The sequence below is a fragment of the Bubalus kerabau genome, chromosome 6, assembly GCF_029407905.1.
Source record: "Bubalus kerabau isolate K-KA32 ecotype Philippines breed swamp buffalo chromosome 6, PCC_UOA_SB_1v2, whole genome shotgun sequence".
Taxonomy (NCBI): Eukaryota; Metazoa; Chordata; class Mammalia; order Artiodactyla; family Bovidae; genus Bubalus; species Bubalus kerabau.
The window spans coordinates 110822502-110846810 of NC_073629.1; the positions used below are offsets into that span (position 1 = coordinate 110822502).

General features: G+C 51.6%; 2 protein-coding genes and 1 pseudogene across 5 annotated transcripts in view; 1 reads left to right on the forward strand and 2 right to left on the reverse strand.

Annotated features, from left to right (window-relative positions):
- Window positions 1–7119: 7119 nt before the first annotated feature.
- On the reverse strand, window positions 7120–16183 carry NCDN (neurochondrin). Of its 3 annotated transcripts, none has more exons than XM_055586430.1 (7): window positions 15819–16183; window positions 14479–14619; window positions 12410–13378; window positions 11137–11378; window positions 10366–10590; window positions 9840–9982; window positions 7120–8637 (listed from the first exon to the last, which is right to left on the reverse strand). In XM_055586430.1, the coding sequence occupies exons 2-7, from the start codon at window positions 14599–14601 to the stop codon at window positions 8201–8203; spliced, it is 2139 nt and encodes a 712-aa protein (XP_055442405.1). In that variant the 5' UTR covers window positions 14602–14619; window positions 15819–16183; the 3' UTR covers window positions 7120–8200. The 3 variants fall into 3 exon arrangements, with proteins under 3 accessions (XP_055442405.1, XP_055442403.1, XP_055442404.1); XM_055586428.1 differs by having other exon boundaries at window positions 15495–16179; XM_055586429.1 differs by having other exon boundaries at window positions 15013–16176.
- KIAA0319L (KIAA0319 like) overlaps window positions 16036–24309 on the forward strand; it is a 98884-nt gene continuing 90610 nt past the window's right edge. Inside the window, exons 1-2 of one of the 2 annotated variants that reach the window (XM_055586426.1) lie at window positions 16036–16153; window positions 19127–19293. In XM_055586426.1, coding sequence (XP_055442401.1) covers window positions 19155–19293 — 139 coding nt within the window. In that variant the 5' untranslated portion in view covers window positions 16036–16153; window positions 19127–19154. Of the gene's footprint in view, window positions 16154–16314; window positions 16488–19126; window positions 19294–24309 lie in introns of those variants that run through there. The other variant, XM_055586424.1, reaches the window with a different exon arrangement.
- On the reverse strand, window positions 22660–23169 carry LOC129655708 (thioredoxin, mitochondrial-like; annotated as a pseudogene).

Below are 24309 nucleotides of genomic sequence, written 5' to 3' on the forward strand. Positions count from 1 at the left end.
GGGGCAGGCAGCGCGGGGAGCGAGGCGTGGCGGCGGCGGAGCCCTCGCCCGACGGCGAGCGCTGCGGGAAGAGGTGCGCGGAGCCTGCAGGACCCGCGGGCGGTCACTGTGCGGTGGCCGGGTTCAACCCAGCCCGGAGCCCGCCCGGCATCTGGTCCTCAGCAGTGGGTGCCCCCGGGCGGGTCCATGGGGCCGGGATGTGGGTCGGACGGGAGCTGATCGCACTTGGAAAAGTCGGTCAACGGGTGCCCAGCGCCCGCCTTCTTTCTCTGAAGGCAGCTTGCTCCATGCACTCCAGTTATAGTGGCGGGGGCGCGCGGGGCCTCCGGGGGCGCGCATTAAAGAGACACGCTAGGGCCGCTTTCTCCCAGCTCCCCAGTGACTTGCTCAAGAGGAGGCGTGGCTTTGGCGTGACCCCCTGGAGAGGATAGAGTCTTGGTTCCAATCTGCGCTGGTCTGAGCGCCTTCTAGGCTCAAAGCTCCCAGCTACCTTGAAACAGAGAAGAAATTCGAGGTTGGGACACAAGGGTCTTGGTTTGCTTTGGCTCTGCCCCATCTTTGCCTTTGGAGCAAAGCACTACCCTTCCTCGGCCTTAGCTTGCCAGTCTGTAAAATGGGTATCAGTCCTTTCTCTAACCACCTCACCCCATTATGGTTGAGGTGGGCAGTCCTGAAAGTGGAAGAGGTTTGTGAGTTGCAGACTCAAGCCCACTGGCTCCTGTGCAAACATATATTGGCGTATGAGTCTGTGTGCGCGTGTGTGTGTGTGTGAGTTGGGGGCCATCCCAGCCCCTCTTCATGTTTCTGGATAAAAACCCCTCTGAGGGTGCTTACTTCACTCAGGCTTCCTCCAGCTGGTAACTCCCAATACTTAGTCCAGGTCTGAGGAAGCTGGAGACACAAACTGACTGCACAGAGAGTTGCCTGGCACTGGGATTGGGCGTGAGTTCAATCTGAGTAGGGTTCAAGATATTTCTGCAGCCTTGAGGTTCTGGGCTGATTGAGCGTGGGTGGGTCATCTCCAAAGGATGTTGCGGGAAGCTGTAACTGACACCATACAGACCGCGTGCTGTCATTGCATTTACATGCATAACATGCGCAGGTGTGTGTTTGTGTATTACCAGGACAGGCACCGGCTGGCTGTCAAATGTGTTCCAGTCTCTGCAGTCACTTTTGCTTTACTTCAAATCCCAGCCTTTCCTTCCTGAGGAAGAGGGACAAGAATTAAAGAAAGGGAAATGAGAGGGGGCAGCAAAGGATGAGATGGTTAGATAGCATCACTGACTCCATGAAGTGAGCGTGAGCAAACTCCAGGAGATAACGAAGGGCAGGGAATCTTGGTGTGCTACAGTCCATGGGGTCACAGAGTCAGACACGACTTAGTAACTGAACAACAAAATGAGAGAAATGGTAAGGGGAATGAGAATTAAGAAAGCAGATGGAATGTTTAAAAAAAAAATAAGTTGGGATCTTCCCTGGCAGTCCAGTGGTTAAGACTTTGTGCTTCCATGGCAGGGGGTGTGGGTTAGATCCCTGGCTGGGGAACTTAAATCCCACATGCCACGTGGCACTGCCAAAAATTTAAAAAAAAAATGGCAAGAAGATACTCCGACCAGGGCAGAGTAGAAATGTTGTTCAGTTGCTAACTCACGTCCAACTCCCCGACCGCGTGAACTGTAGCTCACCAGGTTTCCGCATCCTTCACTATCTCCTGGAATTTGCTCAAACTCACGTCCATCCAACCATCTCATCCTCTGTCATCCACTTCTCCCTCCTGCTCTCAATCTTTCCCAGCAACAGGGTCTTTTTCAATTAGTCAGCTCTTCACATCAGGTGGCCAAAGTATTGGACCTTCAGCATCAGTCCTTCCAATGAGTATTCAGGGTTGATTTCCTTTAGGATTGGCTGGATCTCCTTGCTGTCCAAGGGACTCTCAAGAGTATTCTCCAGCACCGCTGTTTGAAAGCATCCATCTTCAGTGCTCAGCCTTCTTTATGATCCAACTCTCATATCTGTACATGACTCCTGGAAAAACCATAGCTTTGTCTATAACGGACCTTTGTAGGCAAAGTGATGTCTCTGCTTTTTAATATGCTGTCTAGGTTTGAATAGAAATAATCACAACTTATTACATACTATGTCAGACTGTATGCTAAATACTTGATGAATATTGAGTTATTTAATGCTCACAACAACCCTATGAGATAGAAACCCTTATCACCCCTATTCTCAGGTGAGATAAGTGAGGTACAGAGAAGTGACACGACTTGCCCAAGGTCAAGGAGCTAGCTAAGTGGCAGAGCTGGAGCAGTCTGCCTCTAGCCTCTTTCTGTGTTCAGAATCACTATTCTGTATTGCCTTAGACTCAGGTGCCTAGAATCTAGTCCTGACTCTGATGAACTGTGTGATTCCGAGCAAGCCCCCTTTCCTCTCTGATCTCAGTTTCTGCAACTTCAACAACAACAATACGGGAGGGAAGAGTGGACTAGATGTTTTCTTAGACCCCTTTCTAATGAAGTGGAGGATGAGAAAGTAAAGATTAAAATAGTGAGCTAGATTAGAGGAGAAAGGGAAATAGAGAATGGGAGGTGTGTGGAGGAGACCTGAGGGGTGTTTTGCAAAAGGCACACCTCGGGTGCAGCGCTCAGGTCTGGGTCATCTCAGTCTGGGAGGCTTTAGGGGAAGGAGGAGGCTAGAAACAGCCAAAGTTTCATCACTAAGAACTTTCCAGAAGCTGAAACCACCAGCTAAGGTGATAGAGAAAGCAAAATTGGGCAGCAATTTTGCAACCTCGTGCCCAGGGCAGATGGGAAGTCAGGAGTATGTGTGTGTATATCTACATGGATGTGGGGGTCTGTGGTGAGACCCCTCTTCCCCACAGGACACTAGACATCAGGCTCCAGGACAGGTATACGTGTGACAGCGTGTGCATGCAGGTCGGTGGATGCCTTTGGGAAACGTCCAGGACCAGTGAGACTTATGATGCCTGTGCAAGCTCTGGGCATCTCCTGCTCTCCCCAGTAGGCTTAGGAAGGCCAGAATGACCAGAAAAGCTGCCTGCCCAGTGGCTTTCCTCACCCTACTTCCTTGCAGTTTAAGACTACTCCTTCTTGCTTATTTCTCCTCTTTTCTGACCCTTTCTCAGTCTTCTCTTCTATCTCCCCTCTTTTCAACCACACCCTTAAGGTCACTTATTCATCCTGAGTTGTAGCTTCTACCTTTTCTTCCTAGCTACACTCTTCACTAGTGAGTTCATCCCCTTTCAAGACTTTAATGACTCCCTGCCCATCGTTATCTCCCAACCTTGTTATCTCCAGTCTGTATCTCTCACTAGAAATCCAGACCCACAGGGGCCATTTCCTACTGGCTATTCCCTCAAGACAACTTGTTGCAGCTGAGACCTTCGGAACCCCAAAATGAAGTCAAACATCTCTACCACCACCACCAACTCCAACCTGCTTCTCCTCCCATGTTCTAGAGTTCTGTAAATGGTACCGCCATCCTTCAAATTAAAAAGAGCCATCCCAGGCTCTGTCCTTTGCCTCACCTCCATAAGCTACTGGAGTCGATAGCCTTTCCCTTCTCCAGGGGATTTTCCCAACCCAGGGATCAAATCCAGGTCTCCCGCATTGCAGACGGATTCTTTACCAGCTGAGCCACAAGGGATCCTTGTGAGCCTATGATCAATCCTCATAGAGGATCATCATTTCTAATTCTTAAACATCTCTCTTCATCCTCTGTCAGCATCTTAAGCTGCCATACTCTTCCTTTTAGACAAGTTGTTCTCAAAGTGTGGTCTCTGACCCAGCATCACCTACAACTTCTGGAACTTGTTGAAAGTGTCAGTTCTTAGACCCTACCCAGACCTACTGAATCAGGAACTCTGGGCAAGGGGCCCAGCCATAAGCCTGTGAGGTGACTCAGCAGTACAATAAAGCCTGGGAACCGCTGCCTGGACCATTGCAACAACCCCCTACCTCAAACTGGTCTCCTGTCTTCTTTCATATCTCTTCTTCAACAAAAGTGACTGGACCATGTTACTTCCTGGCTGAAAACTCTCCTGGGGCTCCTCATGGCTCATCTTCAGGGAACAAAAAAATTGAAACACTGTAATTGGCATTTTAGGCTCTTTGCAGCTGCAACTAATTTTCCTTTCCTGCCTCATGAACCAGTTTACAAGAAGAAGAAAGGTGAAACTGAAAATATGTCTAGTCTAGTGCTGGGTTTGGTACACAGCAGGTGGTCAGTAAAGGCTTATTAAATAAATGATGAATGAATGAATGGGTGAGTTTATGAATTCCTCAGCCTATTCCTAATCTCCTTTAGAAAGAATTCTAAATGAATATGTCTTCCCAGGTGGCTCAGTGGTAAAGAATCCTCCTGTCAACGCAGGACACACAAGAGACACGGGTTCAATCCCTGGGTCGGGAAGATCCCCTGGAGTAGGAAATGGCGACTCACTCAGTATTCGTACCTGGAAAATTCCACGGGCCGAGGAGCCTGGCGGGCTGTAGTCTGTGGGGTCGCAAAAGAGTCAGACACGACCGAGCATGCACACATGTAAGCGTGACTCTGGGCAAGTAGACATAGAGCCCAGGTATAGTGAGGACAAGCCACATTATGATCAGTGAGTGGTTTTGCTTATGGCTTCTGAGGAGAGGGATGTTCTTCATGGTTTGCTCTTTGGGGGATCCTCAAAATTTCCTGGTTGCAGACTCTATTCCCTTTCTTGTCCAGGACTTCCTCACTTTCTGAGGCATGGAGGTGGGCATTGCCAGTTGCCCACTCTCTGCAACACATGCACACATATGGGGGCCTGGAATGTGCACAGGGTCCATATGCAGACACTCCTGGACACACAGGGCACACAACATGCACAGAGACACTTATGAGAAACACATACACATGGGGACACAGGACATATATTGACACGTAGGTATGCATGTTCAAACATACACAGACTCACATTTGGCAGACTAGCCCTATTGCTCTTCTCCCAGGCTCAAATCTTTCCCTCTCTTTTCAAAAAGTGAGTTTGCAATAGGAGTTTATGTTAAGAAAGGACTCAGGCCTGCCTCCTTTATTGTTAACACAGCCACCCTCCTGCCCGCCTTTGACAGCTTTCTGCTCTTGGCCTGGTGGCATGCAGGGTAGGGGAAAATCAGGCACAAGGAGATACTCAGGCTCCACCTGGTGGTCAGATCTCACAACTGCAGCTCACGTGCCCCCTTCTCCCTTGGTGCTGAATTACCAGGAGCAAACTTGGTGTTACTTGGCAGCCTAGCCCTCCTCGCATTCCAGAGTCAAGAACTCTCCGACCAACCCTCACCAAAGTACAGACTCCAGTCTGCCTTGCATTTTGAGGATTTCTGCAGTGTTTATCTTCTCCACCAGATGAGGGAGAGTATTTTGAGAGCAGGGACCAGGGGCAGTTGTCCTTGGCTTTGGGGGCGCCCTTCCCTTCTCTTTTCACCTCCCCAGATGATCTCAGTCACTTCCATCACTTTAAGGACTGCTGATCCCGACAACTCCTGAATCTGTCACTTGCCCAGGCCTCTCACCAAGCTCCAGACTGCAGAGAGACACTTCCCCCTGGATATCAGCAGTGCAAATTCACCATTTACCAAGATGAGCTTACATTTTGCACAAAGCTGTTTTTCTCCCCATGACAGTGAATGGCCCCGTTAGTCACTCATTGGCCCAGAACAGGAAACTGGGAGTCATCCTTTCCCTTCATCCCTCTTCACTTCCAGTTAATCACCAAGCCAACTAACTAACGCCGACCACCCTTACTTTCTCCACCCTCATGGCCACTGGCTTAATTCAGACTTACTAACTCTTCTCCAAGTTCTCTGCCTCAGTCGTCCCGCTTACAGCCAAAGTCATCTTTCTACAACGCAAACAGAGTCACACTCAATCTGCTAAAAAATCTACAGCCTCAGCATGATCCCCATCTAAGCTCCTAGACATGGCACACCAGAATTTGTAAGATCTGGCCCTTGCCCATGGGTCCAACCTCATCTTCCACCACTCCCCACCTCACACTCCCCTACTTGCAGTTCCCAAGCTCCTGTTCTTCTGTTTGTGCATCTGGCAAGCTCCTTCTCCCCTCAGGTCTCGCCACAGATAGCTCCTCTGAATTTTCCTGGAGTGATTCAGCCAGGCTGAGGGGATCTCATATTCCAGCCACACTATACAGACCCCCTCATAGAAGTAACTGCTTACGTCTTTAGGAGTTGCCCTTTGCCTTCTCTGTTTCCCCTCTAGACTTTAAGCTGCTTGGCAGACAGGGTCTGACTTCATACTTTTCAGGGACTCCATGCCAAGAACACGACTTTGAGTACATCCAATAGATAAATAAATTTTGCTATCTATGCATAGCCAACCACAGGTAAGTACTTGGAAAATGCTCAACAAATGCTTGTAGGCTTGAGGGCCTAGGGGGAGAAGGGTCTGTAGAGTGTGGACCTGGGACTGGTCTGGCTCCAGCCTTACAGCTTTGGTTCAGGCCTGGGGAGGCAGTGGGTGCTCCAGTCCAGGCCCCAGTGATGCTCTCAGATCTTTCCCCTTCTCACTTGGCATACAACGGAAATGAACAGCTGGCTGCCTGAAAGTCACATTTGGCCTGCAGATGTTTTGTTGGGGTAGTGATGATTTAATTAAAAAATCAACATTCAAAATCAGATTTCACATTAAAAACAGATTTTTGACTTCTCTTTAAACACTGGAGGAGGTGACAGCTAACTTGGCAGCAACCTGCTGGCCTGGAGGGGCAGCACTTCATTTGGACAAAAGAGCACAAGTTTCCCCTCACCCATCCAGGCCTCACCACATCAACATGAGTTTGCCACCTGCTCTGCCATTGAAGAGTGCGGGCTGAGAAGTTGGATGGCCTGGATGGAGCCTTGGCTCTGGGACTTACAGGCTGCAACACTTTGAGCAAATCTCCCGGCACTTCAGTTTCTTCAGAATCGGGATGACACTTGCTTCATTGGATTCTTGGGGGGACTGAATGAGAGGGCACTTGTGAACTGTGATTAGCAGGGCATGTGTGTCGTGAGCTGCTGGGGCCCAGAGGGAAGAAGGTGCAGGACAGACCACACAGGAGCCGTCTTGTCACCAATGAACATTTATTGAGTGTCCACATTGCACAGCTTTGAACTTGGTGATCACAGAACGCACTGGGGGAGGGAAGAGGGAAGCAAGGGGTCAGGCTGGGGTGGGGGTCCCCTGGGTTTGTAAGAAAGGTAGTCCCTGCTGGAGCCGCCAGTCGCGTCTCTCGGCAGAGAGCAATCATCAGCGGGGGTGGGAGTGGAAGCCAGGCACCATGATGGCGATGGGGTGCAGTCACTAGGGGAACATGCGGATTCTGGGAAAGCATCCTTCTGGCTCCTGGCTCCAGCCAGGCCAGATGGCACCGAGGGGACAGGGATCAGGTGCTCGGGAGTCCAAGCAGGGATAAGGACAGGCAAAATAAATAACTCCCCAGCCCCCACTGTCACTCTGCTGCAACACGACACAAAAGCTTAGAGACCAGGGCTCAAGGGCTCCTGGGTCCCCTCAAGGAAGCTCACGTGGAAGGAGGTTTCCTGACCCCCCCACCAGGCCTGTCTGCCCCAGGTTCCCCCAGAAGGTTGGGGCAGTTCAGACCCTGGGTCATTGAAGTTGACAGGAAGAACTGCAATGTCAATGGCCTGAGCCTGCTCTCTGCCCAAGGGGACCAAGGGCAAGAACCAAATGGCCAATTTAAAGGACGTGGACGTGGGAGGCCAGAGGGGCACCACGGTCTTGGGGAGCCCACGCCCTGGCCGGCAGGGCTCATGGGCCGAGGCAGCCGGCTCCTGCCAGCCCTGTCCCATTTGGGGGCCTCTCTCCTACGAGGGAGCGAGACATTCGGGCAAAATGACACTTAGTGCCCCCCCTCTCTTGGGGCTGCTCCCACCTCCCCCGACCTGGCGGGGACAACCACGCTGATTTCCAAGTCAATCCCTGCCCCGGAGTGGGCCCATGGGGCGTGACGCAGTTCCTTACACTTGAAGAGTGGGCGCCATGCCCTCACCCCTCAGAAAAGCCAGAAAGCTGGGGTGTTTGGGGGGGGGAAGTTTGGGGAGGGGGGTCTAACTGGGGGGCTTCAGGGGAGATGCCTCCTCCCTCCTTCCCTCGCTGCCCACCCCCAGGTCTGTCCCCAGTGGATGCCCCCTCAGGGCTCGGCCAGGCACTGCTCTAGGGCAGCCATGCGGTAGTGGCTGGCAGTCTCCTCGCCGGCCTGCAGCCTCATGGCCTCCCGGCACAGCCGGTTGGCCCTTGCCAGCTCAACCAGGACGCCCTGATAGGCAGCCACCATCTCAGGCTTGACAGAGTTGGGGCTGACGCTGCCCAGCAGCTGCAGCAGCTCCTGGGGCCAGCGGGAGCGCAGGGCGGCAGGGGCCAGCCAGGGAAGCAGGGGCACGCAGCCCGTGAAGGCCTGCATGCCCAGGAACCAGAGCTCCTGCAGATCCGCCCAGACGCCCTCGTAGTCAGGGGACAGGGCCAGCACTGCCTGCTCTGAGCCGGGCGTGGCCCGGGCCACGTGGGATTGCGACAGGAAGAGGATGGCAGCCGCGAAGAAACCTCGGGACGCGGGCGTCCCCTGCAGAGCTGGAAGGCAAGCAGGGAGAGGGGCATGAACCAGAGGGGCTGGCGGCCTCACCGGATCCCCCCTGCCCTTCCCCCCGTCCTGGTGGGACCTCAGGTAATTCACTTTCTGGGTCTGGTTTCTTCCCACGAGTAAAATGGGGCCAGTGGTGCTAATCTTAGAACTCTTGTCATGAGAATGAAATGTAATAATCTTGGCACTCTACCTCGTGGTCGGACCCTGCTACAGTCTGAGTGGTGATGGGAGCTTCTGCTGGGCCTAGCCCTTCAGCAATGAGGGGGGTATGGCAATTTGATTCTTAGGCTAGAAGAAGGTGCCAGAGGGGAACATGGGCTTGGCTCACTGGCCTGCAGGGCTACTATGCCCCTTGCACTGCAGACGCTCTCCCGAGGCTGTTGGGCTAACCAGCACTGGGGCTCTACTCAGGGGCTGTGGAGACGCAGCCTGGATCTGAGGGAGCTCAGGGCGAGAGGGTCGGGTGGGGTGGGGTGGGGCTCCTGATCCACTGGGACATGCCCCTCTTCCAGCTGCCAGGTACCCTACTGGGATCCCCCCGCACAGGGAACAGAGGCTGCTGAGGATACGGGCTCACTCTGTTCCCAGGCATCTGTGCAGCTCCTCCAACCTGACAGATGGGGTACAGGGAACAGGCGGGGACAGAGGGACCCAAGCAGACACCCACGGCCAAAGTGGGAGACACAGAGGGCTGGTAGGGGGCTGGAGCGGATGCCCCCCCAACCTGCACACAGCCAGGGTGAGGCGCGGGCGGGGAGGGAGGGATGTGCTGAAAGAGCACTGAAGCCTGTCATGAGGGAGGTGAAGCGCTGAGCAGAGAAAAACCTCAATGGAGAGAAGTCGTGTTTCTGACTCAGGGCCTGGGTGGGGGCGGCTCCACCTTGAAAACACAGAATTCAGATTCCTCGGGCTGCTGGGGGTTCCAGGTGCTTATGCCTGTGCCCAAGAGCAGGCCTGTACTTACACCCACCAGGCCTTGCCTTCAAAGTCTTTAGAAGAAAGAAGATGTTATTATCATTTGGGGAAGAAGGGTGGGGCGGGCGGGGGATGGAGGTGCACTTCAGAGATTGATTGGAAAATTCTGTAAAATCATTTTCAGAAAAATGACGACTTGTGCCCAGAACACAGCCTGGTCTTCTGCGTCCACCCAGGCCTTCCATCTGTTCGGACTGGGTCCCCAGGGGCTTACCTGGAGAGGTGCTCAGGAGTCGGGCCATGAGGAGGCCCAGGGTAGCCACGTTGGCAGCCAGAAGCAGCCTCCCCTGCTGCTGAACTAGTGAAGGCAGCGACGCCATCAGGGTGTTCATCAGAGAAGTGAAGCAGGCATCCCGCCTGGGGAGAAAGGGAGGAAAGACGGGAGGCAGGGGATGAGTGGACCCAGACCAAGCCCTGGGGCAACCTGGGCTCCCAGTTTCACCAGGCCAGGGTTTGGCAAGGAATTAGGCAGCATGGTGAACAGTTAACTGTGGGCCCCCTTCTGCAGCATCTGGGGAGCAGAGACTGTGTTATGGCCGGAGCAGGTAGACATACACGCCCAGGGGGAGTTCCACACATGCCAGATCCCAGTGTGGGGTGGCTCTCTCTATTCCAAGGCCCTTTCATTCTAACGTTAACAGGAACCCATGGGCCCAGGGAAGCAGAGGAAGAGACCAAGACTGCAGCAAGTCTGAGCAGGGCAGGGTCCCTGCTTCCTCCAACCTCCTCCCCAGCCTCACTTGATCAGCCCTGGGGCAGTGACCACGAGGTTGAGGAAAATGTGACAGCAGGTCTGCAGGCCGATCTCCACGCTGTCAGGCAGCACTGAGGTGTCGTGGCCGGGGGAGGTGAGTTCCCACTGCTGCAGGAAGTACTTGCACAGAAGGGAGGGGGCCCCCTCCTTGATCAGGATCTCCCGGGGCCCATCCTCGACGGTCAGGTGGCACCAGCCGGGCAAGAGGAGCCTGGGGGGACAGAAATGTGAGGGGTGAGATGAAGGCACCAGGATTCCCTTCGGGGGGGGCACCCCATCAAAGAGGAACAGAAGTCGGGGAGAAGGAGAACACGTCCTTGTCGGCACTGTAGAAAGAACACAGACTTTGGAGTTGCACAGGCCTGGGCTCAAACCTGGGCTGTGAGTGTGGGCACATGAGCTTAACCTCTAGGAGTCTGCTTCCTCATCCTGAAGACGTGGATGAGACTCCTGTCCTAGGGGTGCTGGGAGGACCAAGTTTTGGTAAAGGGTGAAATAAAATGCCTGGCAGGCAGCGGATGCTTAATAAGCTGGAGTTCTCTCTCTACAGAACAATCTGGGCTTGGCAAGTGAGACTTAGGAAGCCCAGGTGTCCTGTGGGAACAATCCCCCTCTACTCCCCCAAAAAGAAAGAATACCAAACCCATGCCCCAGTCAGGAAGCCCAGCACAGCCGAGTTTGGGGAGAGAGGAGGTGTCTCTGTCACAACCCTTCCTTTAGAACATTCTGGCTCAACAGACCGTAAGCACAAACTCACCGGAGCGCGTCCCCGGGCCAGGTGGGCCCAGGGGTGGTAGGGGAGATGGCCAGGGTGGCCACCTGCTGGGAAAGGTCGTTGGCTTCCTCAGCTTCCTCGTAGAGGGTCTTGGCATAGCGGACGAGGAAGGGCAGCAGCTGGCAGACCTCCTTGCGCAGGGACGAGGTCTCCTCGGCCAGCCAGGCACCCAGGATCCGCACGGAGGCAAACACAAAGGGCTCCTTCTGCTTCTCTGGCCCTACCTGTTACCAAAGGACCCCCCTGAGATGGAGCAGAACCAGAGACCCTCCCCTGCCCGGCCAGCATGCCGGCCAGCCTAGGAATAACACAACTAGAAGGAAATTCTGGCCTGCAAGCTTGGGCCCAGAACCCAGCACATGGTTGGGACATGCTCACTCAACAGGGGCCTGGCACAGAGCAGGCCCTCCGCGCAGGTCTGCTGAGCCAACTGGACTCCAGAGGACATGGCCCTGCACTCGCTGGCACTCAACCTCTAAAGCATCTCAAGGCGAGGACACCCACAGGTCCACGGCTAGATAAACACTCCCTCTCAGTCAACACCCAGCTCTGACCAGGGGTGATCGCACATCCCTCGTGGAGGTGGGAGGTATGGGGGGGAGGCAAGGCCCCAGCTACTGTGGAAACATGCCCACTGGTGGCAGTGGTGCGAGTGGTGGGAGAGAAGCCCCGCTTTGGGCTGAGTCAGAAAGAATGAGACCATGAGAGAGCTTGGCGTGGTAGGTGGGAGGTCAGGGGGCTGAGTTCAGTGGCTGCAACAGGCTACTAGAGAGACCAGAGTTCTGAGTGAAGCCCCGTGGGACAGGAGATCTGGACTCTCGGACAGGAGCGGGCAGGGGTGTTGGGGGAGGTGATCAAATGGGAGTCGGGCAGGGAGGTCAGGAACCGGCAGCTTGGCTCCGGTTTGTATGTGTACGTGTGTAAGACAACGCTGCAGCCTGAGCAGGACAGGCTGCTTCGCTGGAGTGTGTGTGGATCGGGGGGAGGGTTGTGAGTGGGAGGCTTCTGTGTTGTGTGTGCGTGTGTGTACTGTGATGTGAGTGCACATATGGTGTGTGGTGTGGTGCTTGTGTGGAGGCTCAGGGAGGGGAGAAGGGAGGAGGGAGAGGGAGGCTCGCCACACACTACTCCCTGGAGTGCTGCAGGATCAGCGTACACCCAGGGCCGGGGTTTCACTTCGCTCTCTCCCTTGCTCTGGGTCCCCGCTGCACAAGCCCCCCTCCCCCTCCACAGCCCCCCCCACCCCCGCCCTCACCTGCTGCAGGTAGTGGATGACAGCCCCGATGGCCTCCTTCATGATGCTCACAAGCTGCACCTTCTGAGGCTCCTTAAGCAGCGACTGCTCACAGCGGGTGCATTCCTGGATCCCCAGCTCCATGAGGGCGTAGCAGGCGGTCACCACATCCTCTTTCACCTCTGTGCCCGTCTCCTCCAGTGCCAGCCGCACCTCCACGCATGCCAGGTTCACCAGCAGGGCCAGGAACTTGCTCCCGGAGTTGCCCGCTGGGATCCAGTCGGAGCCGCAGGCGTGTGCCAGGCGGGCGGCCAGCTTCAGTGCGGGGTTGCGCTGCCAGGAGCTCAGCTTGCTGCCCAGGATGCGTGCCAGCCCAGCCTGCAGATCCCGGAGGCACTCAGAGGGCACGGTTGTTGGGGGCAGAAAGAGGGGCAGCAGCTGGCAGAGCTCAAACTTGCTGGCATCCTCGGCTTTCTGGAAATCTTCGCTGAGGCCCCGCAAAACAGCCAGCAGGTCGGGCTCCGCCTCCTTCCAGCACTGTGTCTCAGCAGCAGCCAGCAGCCCCACCAGGAGTGCCAGGGCCTGGTCAAAGCCATAGCCATGCCCTAGGTACGCCTGACACAGGGCAGACACGGTGCCTCCAGCAATGAGGTGTCGGGGCCCACGGGGGGTGCCTGCCACGGCTGTCAGGCACTGGTAGGTGTCATCGACCATGGAACGGCGGGCAGCATCGTCAGGGTCCCCCCGGGCTGTGAGGAAGGTGCTAAGGATGGGGATCTTGTTCAGGACCTGGGGATGGGCGGCTAGTTCAGGGTCACTGCAGAAACAGGCCAGCAGGGCCACGCCCAGGGCCCGGAGAACGTGGTCGGGGCAGCCATCCGGCGCCTCCTTGGTGGTCAGGAGTCGATTGGGGAAGGTGAAACCGACGGCATCAAAGATCCGCCGCCGAGTTTTGGCATCGATGTCACCTGCTTTGACTGCCTTGGTCACCTGAGGGAAGTATGTGTGATCAGCAGGATGGAAGGAAGGGCTGGCAAAGACTCTGCCCTGCACTCTGGGGGTGGACCATCAGCAGGACTAGGTTATGTAACAGGACTCACTCTGGGGTCAGGAAGCCTCCCAGAGATCACCTTATCCAGCTCCTTCCTTCTCCCCTGAGGCAGACAAGTGTGGCCTCTGGGATCCCTCCTCTAGGATCCCTGCAGAAGGAAGGTCCAGTCCTCCTCAACTGTTCTTTCTGCCATGTCGTGACCCTGTTAGCTGGAGAGTTCTTGATGTCTGAGCTAGAGGCCCAACATCTGAGTTGCAAGAGGTTGTAACTCAAGTGTTTAAAATTCTCCAAGGACTTGGGGTCCCTCTCTAATCACTCCCTAGAGAAGTCTCTCATCCATTCCCGCCACCTTCTCAGAGGAAATGGCTCCTGTGTCTCGCCGCTCTGCCTGTCAAAACATTTCCCCTTACATTTCACCTAAACACCTCCTCTGCTGCAGTGTGAGCCCTTGACTCTGGAGCCGTCTCCCTGTTGCCATGGCAAACAAGCAGGCTGTACTCCCTCCTCCCTTCACCCCCCACACACCAGCCCCCCCTTCCCAGCACTGCAGCTCCTGTTCTGCTGTCCCCAGCTTGGGTTCTTCCAATAGGGCTGAGCCCCAAACCAGCTCCTTCATCCTCAACCTACATACCCATTCTGGCCATCCCCAGGGACCCTTTCCCAGTCACTTTCAGTCCTGCGACTCTCTCCACCTCCAGAACATGCATCCCCAGCCATCAAGTATTCCGCACTAGTTACTATCTGCTGCTATTACCCTATGAGTCAGCTCCCATATGCTCTGGGACGCCCCAAAGAGCAGACCCAGGCAGCCTCCTCCAAGGCTTCTAAGAGCCACAAGCTTTATTCACCCTTATTTCCCCCTTTGCTCCCATATGCAGTGGGAGCAAAAATGAGTCCACAGGTAGGTGCCTTGGACCTTCTTTGGTGCCTCCGGGTTTACCAGCGGCACCTATATATCCTTGGGGACTTTTTGACCCCATTCCTAGAGGGCCCAACCACCCAGCCCTTCCCATCTCCCAGCTGTCAGTCAGTTCCTTACTAGCAGCAGGGCTGCAAACTGCTCGCTGTCATTCTTGGCCTCACGGAGGGCTCCCAGGTAGCGCTCCAGGGTGGGGTTTCGGCTTTCTGCCTGGTTCAGAGCTGGCTCGCAATCCGAGGCCATGATGCCCGCCTTGCCCAACTGTGAACACAAGAGGGACTGAGCATCCCTCTGCAGAGGAGGGGTGGGGGTGGGAGTGGAGGAGGGAGGGAGGGATTAGCACAGAGGGAGGAGGATCAGGAGGGATGGACTCCTCAGGACTGACCTCCCGTGGGGGAGCCCCTTTAAGGGGCTGGACCCTCAAGTCCTTAGGGATGAGGAAGGGACCCTGGTCCAAGGTCACCTCCAAAAACTGGGAGAGAAGGACCACGCATCCTGCTGCTCAGTTGGACAGCTCTCTTCAACAGTCTCCTGGGGGCGGGAAAGGGCTGGCCCCACTGCTCCGCTGCCCCTGGCACCAAAGGCCAGGTTTTGTTTCCCTCCACCAGGCGTACAAGGAGTGGTGAGGACGGACAGGGAGGAATGGAAACGTACATGGTGAAGTTCGATTATCCGGACTCAGGCTGACATGAGGGAAAAGGGCATGCTAGGCTTCCTTCTCCTCTCTTCTTCAAGACACAGGACACAAGCTTCAGTAGGAGTGAGGGCGCAGGGCGCTGACCCAGGGAAAGCTCAGAGGCCCCTCTGGGGACGCCACCCCTACAGCCAGGGCTCTCAGTCGCCCCCGCAGGCTCTGTGCCTCCTCTCCTTTCCCTCCCTCGGGCAGAAGCTGCAGCAGCAGAAGCAGCAGCAGCAGCAGCAGCAGCAGCAGCAGCAGCAGAATTAACCCCTTGCGCTCCCTTTCCTCACCCTCCCCATCCGGCTACCAGCCTGTGGATGCCTTGCAGGGGCTGGAGAAGCAAGAAGGGGTCCCGGGTAGCTCCCAGGACAACGGATAATCCAAAAGCCGGATAATCGAAGCGGGGCCGCTGAGATGGGGAGATGAGAAGGGGAGGAGGGTTTCTGGCGGTCACCACCTGTCCCGCCGCAGCCAGGTCACAACACGACATTGATGAAGTCACGACAGGGCGGCGATGAGATCACACTTCACGATGGCGCGGTGATGTCACGGAGAGATCACGGCAATACCACGACATGGGACAGCCCCCAAAGATGACAGGGCAAATTTTTTTTAAAAAAAGATATAGCTATATGTTGAGAAGGGCTGTGACAAAATGGAGTCTCGACAGGGCACGGTGATGTCGCGATAGGGTCCCCGGGGTGTGTCGGCATCGATCCGCGCCGGCTCGGAGCGGCCCCGGCTGGGATGGAGGGGAGGGCCTGAAGGGGGCTGAGCTCACCAGGCTGCGGCCCCGAGCGGCGAAGTCTTCTCCGAGCGCGATGCTCCGGGAGCCTGGGGCCGCTGCTCACGCCGCGTTGCCCACTCCAGGCTCCGGGCTGCTGCAGCTCCACCCCCACCCCCGCAGCGCTCTCGACCAATCCGCGGCGGCCTCACTCCAGGCTCCAGCCAATGGCACGGCTGGGCGCTAAGTCGTAGGGGGTGCTGCCGCTGCCGCCATCTTGCTTGTGGGTATTGCCCGAGTCTGGGGCCTGGGGCTCGCGCCGGGCGGGCGAAGGTGCAGACCGCCTCTGGAGAGCGGGAGGCGACAGCCTGGGGACCCAGGTTCCTTCGCTCGTGCGTAGTTCTGCCCTCCAGCACTGCCCCTCCTCCCACGCGGGCTCGCGGCTAGAATTGAGCTTCCGGGGGGGCCCAGGAGGGCTTGTTTAGCATGGAGAGTGTGTTTCCGGGTTGAGACCGGGAGGTGGGAGGGGGCGGCGTTTCCGGCCGTCGTCGCGGTCCAGGGCAGCTGAGGCGAGAGCGAGCTGTCCGATTGGGGTGCCCACATTCGCTTCTTCCTTTTCCTCCTCCTCCGGTTGAGGGGAGCGGAGGTTGGGGCCTCGACCCCATGGACCGGGAGGAGGCGGAGGCCGCCGAGAGCCGGGGCCCCGCTGTGTGGCCCTGAGCCCCGGTAGGTGGCCGGGGGCGGCTGGCTGCCGGGCCGAGGACCACGAGCCCATGGGAGGGGCGAGCGGGACGGGCTATTTCTGGGGGTGCGCTGGCCGGGTGTTGGGACCCGGAGGTGGCGCTCCTGGCCCGGCTAGGTCAGCCAGCTGCTTCTGGCTTTGCAGGTGCCGAGCTGGAGTCCCAGGTTGAGCCCATTTTTAGGGGGGCCCGGGCCTGGTTCTGCTGTTCCCTCCATCCCCTGACAGACAGACACACCGACCGGCCCCGAGACGCTGCTGGTCTCCTTCCTTCCTCGCCCCTAGTTACTGTCTCTGGTGTGTGTTCTCCCCACCAAGACAGCACGTTGATGCTGAATAGCGGGGGCGGGGCTGAGCATTACTTGTACATTACGTTGCGAAACCTGCCTTTTTCAGGACACGGATAATTATGCCCCCCAGAGGGGTCCTGTGGTGGTTGCAGTGAGCACAAAGGTGAAATGAAGGAAGTCGAGAGAAAAGACCGCGGGCGAGGTTCCAGGAAAGCTTTGCTTCCGTTCACCTCACAGTGCTTGTGCCCAATTGACGACAGATGCAGTTAGTGAAGAGTATTAACTGACTCTCCTTGTGCTTTCTGATCTGATTAACAGACTGAAAGCTAGGGAACGAGTTGGAAGGACGACCTCCCAGAACAGTCTGTTCATTTTTCCAGCTATTTGGGAAACAATGTCTGCAAATATAAGCAAAGCTATTCATGGCAGTCTGTTCTGTAACTTTCCCAAATATCTGAGACTTTTCTTTTTAAGAGCTTTATTCTTGATTACTCATACTAGCTGAATAGGCTGTTTCAGACGTGCTCTGTCGTTGTTCAAACATCTTATCGCTGGGTACATAAATGGAGTTCCACGTATGTAGCTGACAGACTGAACTATGATACATCCCCCATCAACCTGAAGTATTAAGTAAACATTACCCCCTGCTCTGTCTGAACAGCTGCTGCAACAGAGAGTGCTTTTATTTCGGGTGTACTTGTAACGCCCTAAATGCCAGAACTCTTGCTTGCTTTTCTAGATTTTCATTTGTCAAGTATTGTGGGGGTGTGTGTTCTCTCCCTGGGCTGTTTCCCTTTGATTCTGTAACAAGCCATTTAGATCTTGGTGTTGTGTTGGTGTTCCTGCCTCTGGTCAGCACGGCTTTGACTGGACCCTAGCAGTGATTTGTGCCCTTAAGCAATTGTAGGTTTCAGAGGACAGACTGGGAGTTCACAAGAAAATAACCGCCTCTGTCTCCTGCACGGTTTGTGAGACCTTGCCCTTCTAATCAGCTTGCCAATCTGGTGGTGTTTATTACTCCCATTTTCAAAACCTATTCATTTCTTTTATGCTTCTATCGCCCACCTGCCACGCCATTGATGACAGGTGTTGAGTCACCTTGAATTTAAAATCCTTTTGTGGTAGGCAGTAATGTGTTGGGTAAGATTGATACACATGCACTCACATGCACATTCACTCTTTCCATCTTGGGAGGCTAAGTTGCTGGATATACTTTCTAACTTAGGCTCCACTTCATAATCCCTTGAACATGTGTCTGGCCTGCACACCTTTCTGTCCCCTGCTCCCTAACATACAATGACAACCACTAGAAATAGGAATGGATGGAAGTGAATGAGAAAGAGGAAGACCTTCAGATGCTTAAGGCTCAGTGAAAACTTTTTCATGGGTGGGCTGTACCTTAGTTTTGCAGTTCTCTGTGTGTGTTTGTTTCCTGATATTGATATCCAACCCAGACAGTACTGGGCTAGGGTTGGGGGTTGTCAGTCTGTGCCATTTTCTAGATGTGGATGACAGGTGCATATTTAGTACAGAAGATTTTTGAATTGCTTCTTCAGAACTCAGTCAACACTCATAATGCTGCCAACATTTATATAATAATTTATACAATATAGGGAAGTTGTGTAAGAAGAAACTGATGGAAAGTCATTTTTTTTCCTTCTAAAACGGACCTGTCATTCAACCCGTAGATTCTGGATGCCTAGTACAAAATAGGGGTTGTGTAAATACTTGTTGAGTGGATATATGAATTTAAGTCAGGAATTGCTAATGATTCTAAGGATCCTGGAGGTGACATCAAAGTATAAACTGGATAGATTTTAAAGATAAGAGTGGCGGGGACAATAGCAAACTGGAGAATGCATGCCCTACCTAATGACAGTCATTAAAGCTTTCTAAAAACATAGCTAGAAAGACCTTCAGATCAGTTTACCTGTGGTGCTCCGAACTCTTCTTTTCATAGATTTAAAAAAACAGTATTTGGATAAAGTCACAGAGCTGTTAGCAGAGCTAGAACTGAAACTCAGATCTTTTTTTTCAGTCGGGTGCACTTTCCACTCTTCCACATAGATGATTAACTGTTAGATTAGAAAATAATGGAATATAAAGTGTTTCAGCTTTACAGTGGATTCATTTCGTATCCCTTGCTATGTTTTTATCCTGATAATTATAGGCTATGTCAAAGCTCAGGTTTGAGATTTATAGACAGGTATGAACAATGAAAGACAAACTTGAAATTTCTCTTCTCCCTGATCTGTCACACTGTCTGGCACTCTGCATTTCGAGGAATCAATTATTAATTACTTGGCATATAATTTCTTCTTTTTCTGTCTTTCTAGTGGACTGGTTCTGCCTGTCTGGAAGGCCATGGAGAAGCTGGGAATCAAGCCAAGCCGTGCTGCTTGGCTTTTATCAAGATTTTGTTGGCAGACGTCTGTGAGGCGGTTGAAAAGCTTGTACCTGTTTTATTTTTGCTTCTGCTTCAGTGCTCTGTGGTTGTCAACAGGTACCATTTTCTTTAATATTTAAGATTTTTTAAAAAGGGTACTTTGTGTGAGTCTGTCAGTTCATTTTAAAGACTAGTAAGAGCCAGAAGAGGTAATTGATAGAAATGGTCAACCTTTTGGTGAACACTTAGTTTGTTGGGTTTATTTGTTTGTCTGTTTTGCTTTAGACCAAAATTTAAATTGGGTTCTTTCTCTTTTTTTCATTTTTTGAAAAAAAATTTTTTTTTGGCTTGCTGCCACATGGCATTCGGGATTCTTAGTTCCTCGACCAGGGGTGGAACCTGCGCCACCTGCAGTGGAAGCGCACAGTCTTAACCGCTGGACCAGGGAAGCCCCTGGGTTCTTTCTCAGAAAAGAGAATTGGCATGATCATTTTGAGATTTCATGAAGATGTAATGAAAAGATAAAGGTTTCAAAGTTAGATCCGGGTCCAAAAGCTGGATGTTTCTTTCCACTTAATAACTACAAAACCTTGAGCAAGTTACCTGTTGTCCGTAAGGAAGAATAAGACCTACCTCACAACTTGATTTAAAAGATAAAGTAATTAAAGCGTGTAGTACAGTGCTATGAACATAAGTGATACTTTGCTTTCTTTCCTTTCCTGATGGAATCTACCCTCTATACTTTAGAAGGAGAATGTACCTTTTTCCATAGAAAGGGTTTATACTAATAGATTTTTAAAGTATGGTTTCTTTCTAGAGATTATTTCACCAGTCTTTTACCTCTTGCCAGGATAAAGTGCCAAAAAGGCTAAATTTCAAAAAGTAGTCCTTTTTTTCCCGTCTTTTCCCCTTTGGTTCTTTTGTTGATATTGTTCCTAAGAGTATGGAAGTGAGAATGACTTCTGCATATGCTGCTGTTCTGGGCAATGACCAAAAGACTTCTGTTGTAGAAACCACTGTCTGGGACAACTAATCAGTCTTTTGATCCTATAATTACCAAGATTGCTATTGCTTTCCAAAAGGAGTTGGTGGCCATGATCTTGAGAATCAAATAATTACTGTATTTAGCTATTTCAGTGACATCAACTTCGGGGTTTTTGTTGTCTTGCAGTGATGGTTGATGATTGCATAATTATAGCAGTGGAAATTGCATTTGTCAGAAAGCTGACCTAAATATTTTTTACCCAGATGATGCTTTGCTGGGACAGCTAGCTATTTCAGGTCAACGTTTTATGTAAGATTATTTGAATTAAATAAGTAACTGATTTAGCATCATCAGAGTAGGAAAATCACATTTTTTGAAGTGTACCTACTGTATACCAGACCCCAGGTTATAGACATTATGTATTTAATTTAATCTTTATGATAACCCTAAAACAGATTTCTTTTTGTAATTAGGAAATTGAGGCCCAGGGAAGCAAAATGACTTGACCAAGGTCACACAGCAAGAGCACAGCAGAGCCAGGAATCTAAATGCAGGTTTTTCCACTCTAGAGCTTATGCTCTTTTTCTTCTGCTTTGCTGCCTTCCAACCACAGGTGATCTTTTAGAGGACCAAAGCCAGCTTTTTTTGCCCTGAACCAGAATGAACAGCTTGTTATTTGAGGGATTCTGAGTATAGGGGAGGAAGAAGCTTTTCTGAGTGTTTTTTGTATTTTCCAAGCTAGTTAGCTAAACAGAGAGCTGTGGGTTCATTGGGCTAGTCTTTAGTATCCCTGGTGAGCCTGGTGCTTAAAAACAACACCCTAAGGAACACATTGAGTATAAAGGTAAAGAGGTGGTACTTGGTAGGAGCGGCTCTGATGGGAATTAGATTGTACCAGTTCCATTTTAGAAAAGTTTGGAGCTTTTACCATGAAAGAACCAAGACCCATGTGTGTTCAAACTGAACGAACGTGCAGGCAATACATGACAGTCAGATTTGTTGTGTGTTTTAATTTATCAGAGCTCTTCTAGATGAATTTTTTAAAAAGCACAATGTCCTAATAGCAAAAGTGAATAATAGACATAAACAGTATCATAAATAAGAAATTAAAATGATTTATAACATTAAAAAATGTTCATACTCATTACTGACTAAAGAGCTGCGAAGTAAAATGACAAATCCTTTTTAACCTATCATGTTGATGAAGATCAAAGTAGAAATATCTAGTGCTCCCAAGGGGTGATGTGGTTGCTCTCCTGTTGTGCTGGAGAGTTTGAATAGAGAGCTTTTTGGTATAAATCGGGATCCTAAAAAAGTTCATGTTCTTTGACTTAGTAATTCCCCTTTTAGGAATTTACCTCAAGGACATATTTAGATGGTTGTGAATGAGAGCACTCATCCACACTCATTTATTCTGTGTTGGAAAACATTACTGCTACCTGCCCCACAATGGGAGTGTGGTGAAATTATGGCCTGTCCACATGGTGAAATATTGTCTGACTTAAAAATTCACATTTTAAAAGAACGAGTACATGGAAAATGCTCCTGATGTTAAGCATGAAAAAACATGATACACAATTGCATATTCAAGTTCAAAATTGGTGTCAGTTTTGTGAAAGGAAAAATATTTTTGTATAACAGCAAGTCTGAAGTGAGATACATATGTTTGTGTGTGTGTGTGTATATATATATATATATATGTATATTTGAGTAGTGGAATTATTATCTCTTTTTTTTTTGACAGTGTAAACCCTGGCTTTATTGGTCCAGTTTTTCACAGTGAAGCCTCAGAGAACCAAAGGGCCAGCTAATGGTGAGGGAGAGTAGTGTCCTGAGCCTTGCAGAGTCAAGGGTTTGCAGGATACCCTCAGCCCAACACATGTTCGCTGCCCTGGCACCTGGGAGAAAAGAGGGATGTGGCTCTCTGCAGGAGAGGTGGGGGTATGGATACAGGGTCATGTAGTACAGGGCCCAGGGTCTGTTCTCCACAGTGGGCAATAGAAGGATCACATAAAGTTCTTTATTACAGCCTATGAAAAATGAGAGAATTATATATTTTATTCTCACTTGTTTGGGTTTCTTTTTCCTTCTTTGTCTTTTCACAAAACAGCAGCAGGAAAGGAAAATGCAGGAGGCAAATGAGCCAGACACCAGTGTTCAGATCAGAAGGGAACAGGGAGACAGGACTAAACCGTTATTGCAGGCTGGCCCCAGGGCTCTGTCCCAGCATCCTTAGCGCAGGGCCAAAAGCCCTGGAGGGAGCAGACAGAGGTGGGGTTGGGAGGCAGGGGGGAGATGACTCTTTCAGCTGGGCAGCAGCCCTGTTCTTCAGGTGGCCACCCTGGCCTCCTTGTTTGGAGGCTTAGTCTCCAAAGCTTGGGGCTGGACAGAGGGAGGAGGTGAGAAGGGCCAGCAAAGAAAGGCTGTGAGTTTTATCAGGGTTCCCCTGGGACCATGGGGCCCGGGTGGGCAGGGGCAGTCAGGATGCTTCCTGCTTGTCAGCCGGTCAGCTTCTTCAGGAAGGTCTCCAGCTCGTCCTCATCATTTGATGTCCACGAACTTGTCCACCACATCCCCCTTCTTCCTGGCCAGCACGGTGGGCACAGTGTCAGCCCACCGTGTTAGCCTACCCTACAGTGAGGTCTGTGTGGTCATCAGTATCTACCTAGGCCATCACCTCCTTCCCCTGCTGCTTGGTCACCACTTTCTCTAACTTTGGCCCCTGGATCTTGCAGGGACCACAACATGGTGCATGGAAATCCACAACCACTGGTGTCTCTGTGTTGACAACTTGGTCTTGAAAGTCAGGTTCATCCTGGATGTTAGAGTTTGTACAGACACTGGTGGTGTCTATCGACCAGGAGTAGCCGGGTGTTACTGTCAGGTTACTAGGACTGTGCTGTTGGGGTCTACAGTGCCCTGGAGGCGAGGGCTGCCCACCCACCCTCAGTGGGCTTCCCGGAGATGACAGAGGTCAGGAACCTCCATAGGAAAAGCTGCTGAGCCATCTCCCTGCAGCGAGAGTGAAGGGATGCACAGCATAGCCCTCCCCACTGGTTATTACTCTTTATATTGATTCTTTTCTGTGTTTTCCAGGGTACATGTTAACTCTTTTTATAAGGCGGGGGTAGACCCTATTTGAAAAAGCAACAATAAAACAATAGGAGCAAGTTCCTGTTGTTGGTAGCCTGAATCAGTATTTATCTGCTTATGAATTTGTTTGGTTTTTACTTGATAAAATACATTCCTGATGGTTTGTTGTTGTTTTTAGTTCATGGATTATAGAAATTATTCTTGAAAAACTAACCAAAAGAAAGCAGCTCTGCAGTTACTCATTCCTGTTCCTGTTTATCACTTAGCAGTTTTTCGTCTCTGGGAGAACCCCAGGTGTACATTGACTTATGTATAATGGGCTTCTTTTTTGTTTCGTTTTTGGGTTCAGTGCCAGAACCCACTGCTAGGAAGCAGTGATAACACTTTGATAAAAGATGCTTTGTGTTTTCCTCGTGAGCCATTGAATCACTATTTTTCTAATGTTATTGTTAAATGGCTTAAAATAGCATTTTGGACGAGGGGATTATCAATATCTGGAGACAAATGTGAAGTGACCCCAAGAATTTGGAAAGTCCTGCGATCGGTTGTCAGCTTCTCGAGAGCTGAGATTTTGCCTATGCTTATGTTGCTTATGCCAGCTATTCCTAGCAAGTACCAAGGGCTTGGCATATAGTAGATGCACCATAAAAATATTTGTTGACTGAATAATAAATTAGCAATAAGGGAATTGTCCCTTGAAAATTAAACATTAAAATCATTAAACATTAAACATAAAATCATTAAACATTAAAATCAAAGTCTATCATTGGAGAGTGAAAGTTTAGAATGAACACAATCAGAGCAGAGATATGTGAAGACACTTTAAGGAGACTTAATGCCTTTGAGAACAGCATGATCTGATTAAGATATTGATAAATAGTGTGAATGAGTGATAGTTGCTTAGTTGTGTCTGACTCTTTGCGACCCCATGGACTATAGCCTGCCAGGCTCTTTTGTGTGGAATTGTCCAAGCAAGAACACTGGAGTTGGTTGCCATTTCCTTCTCCAGGGGATCTTTCCCACACAGGGATCGAACACGGGTCTCCTGCATTGCA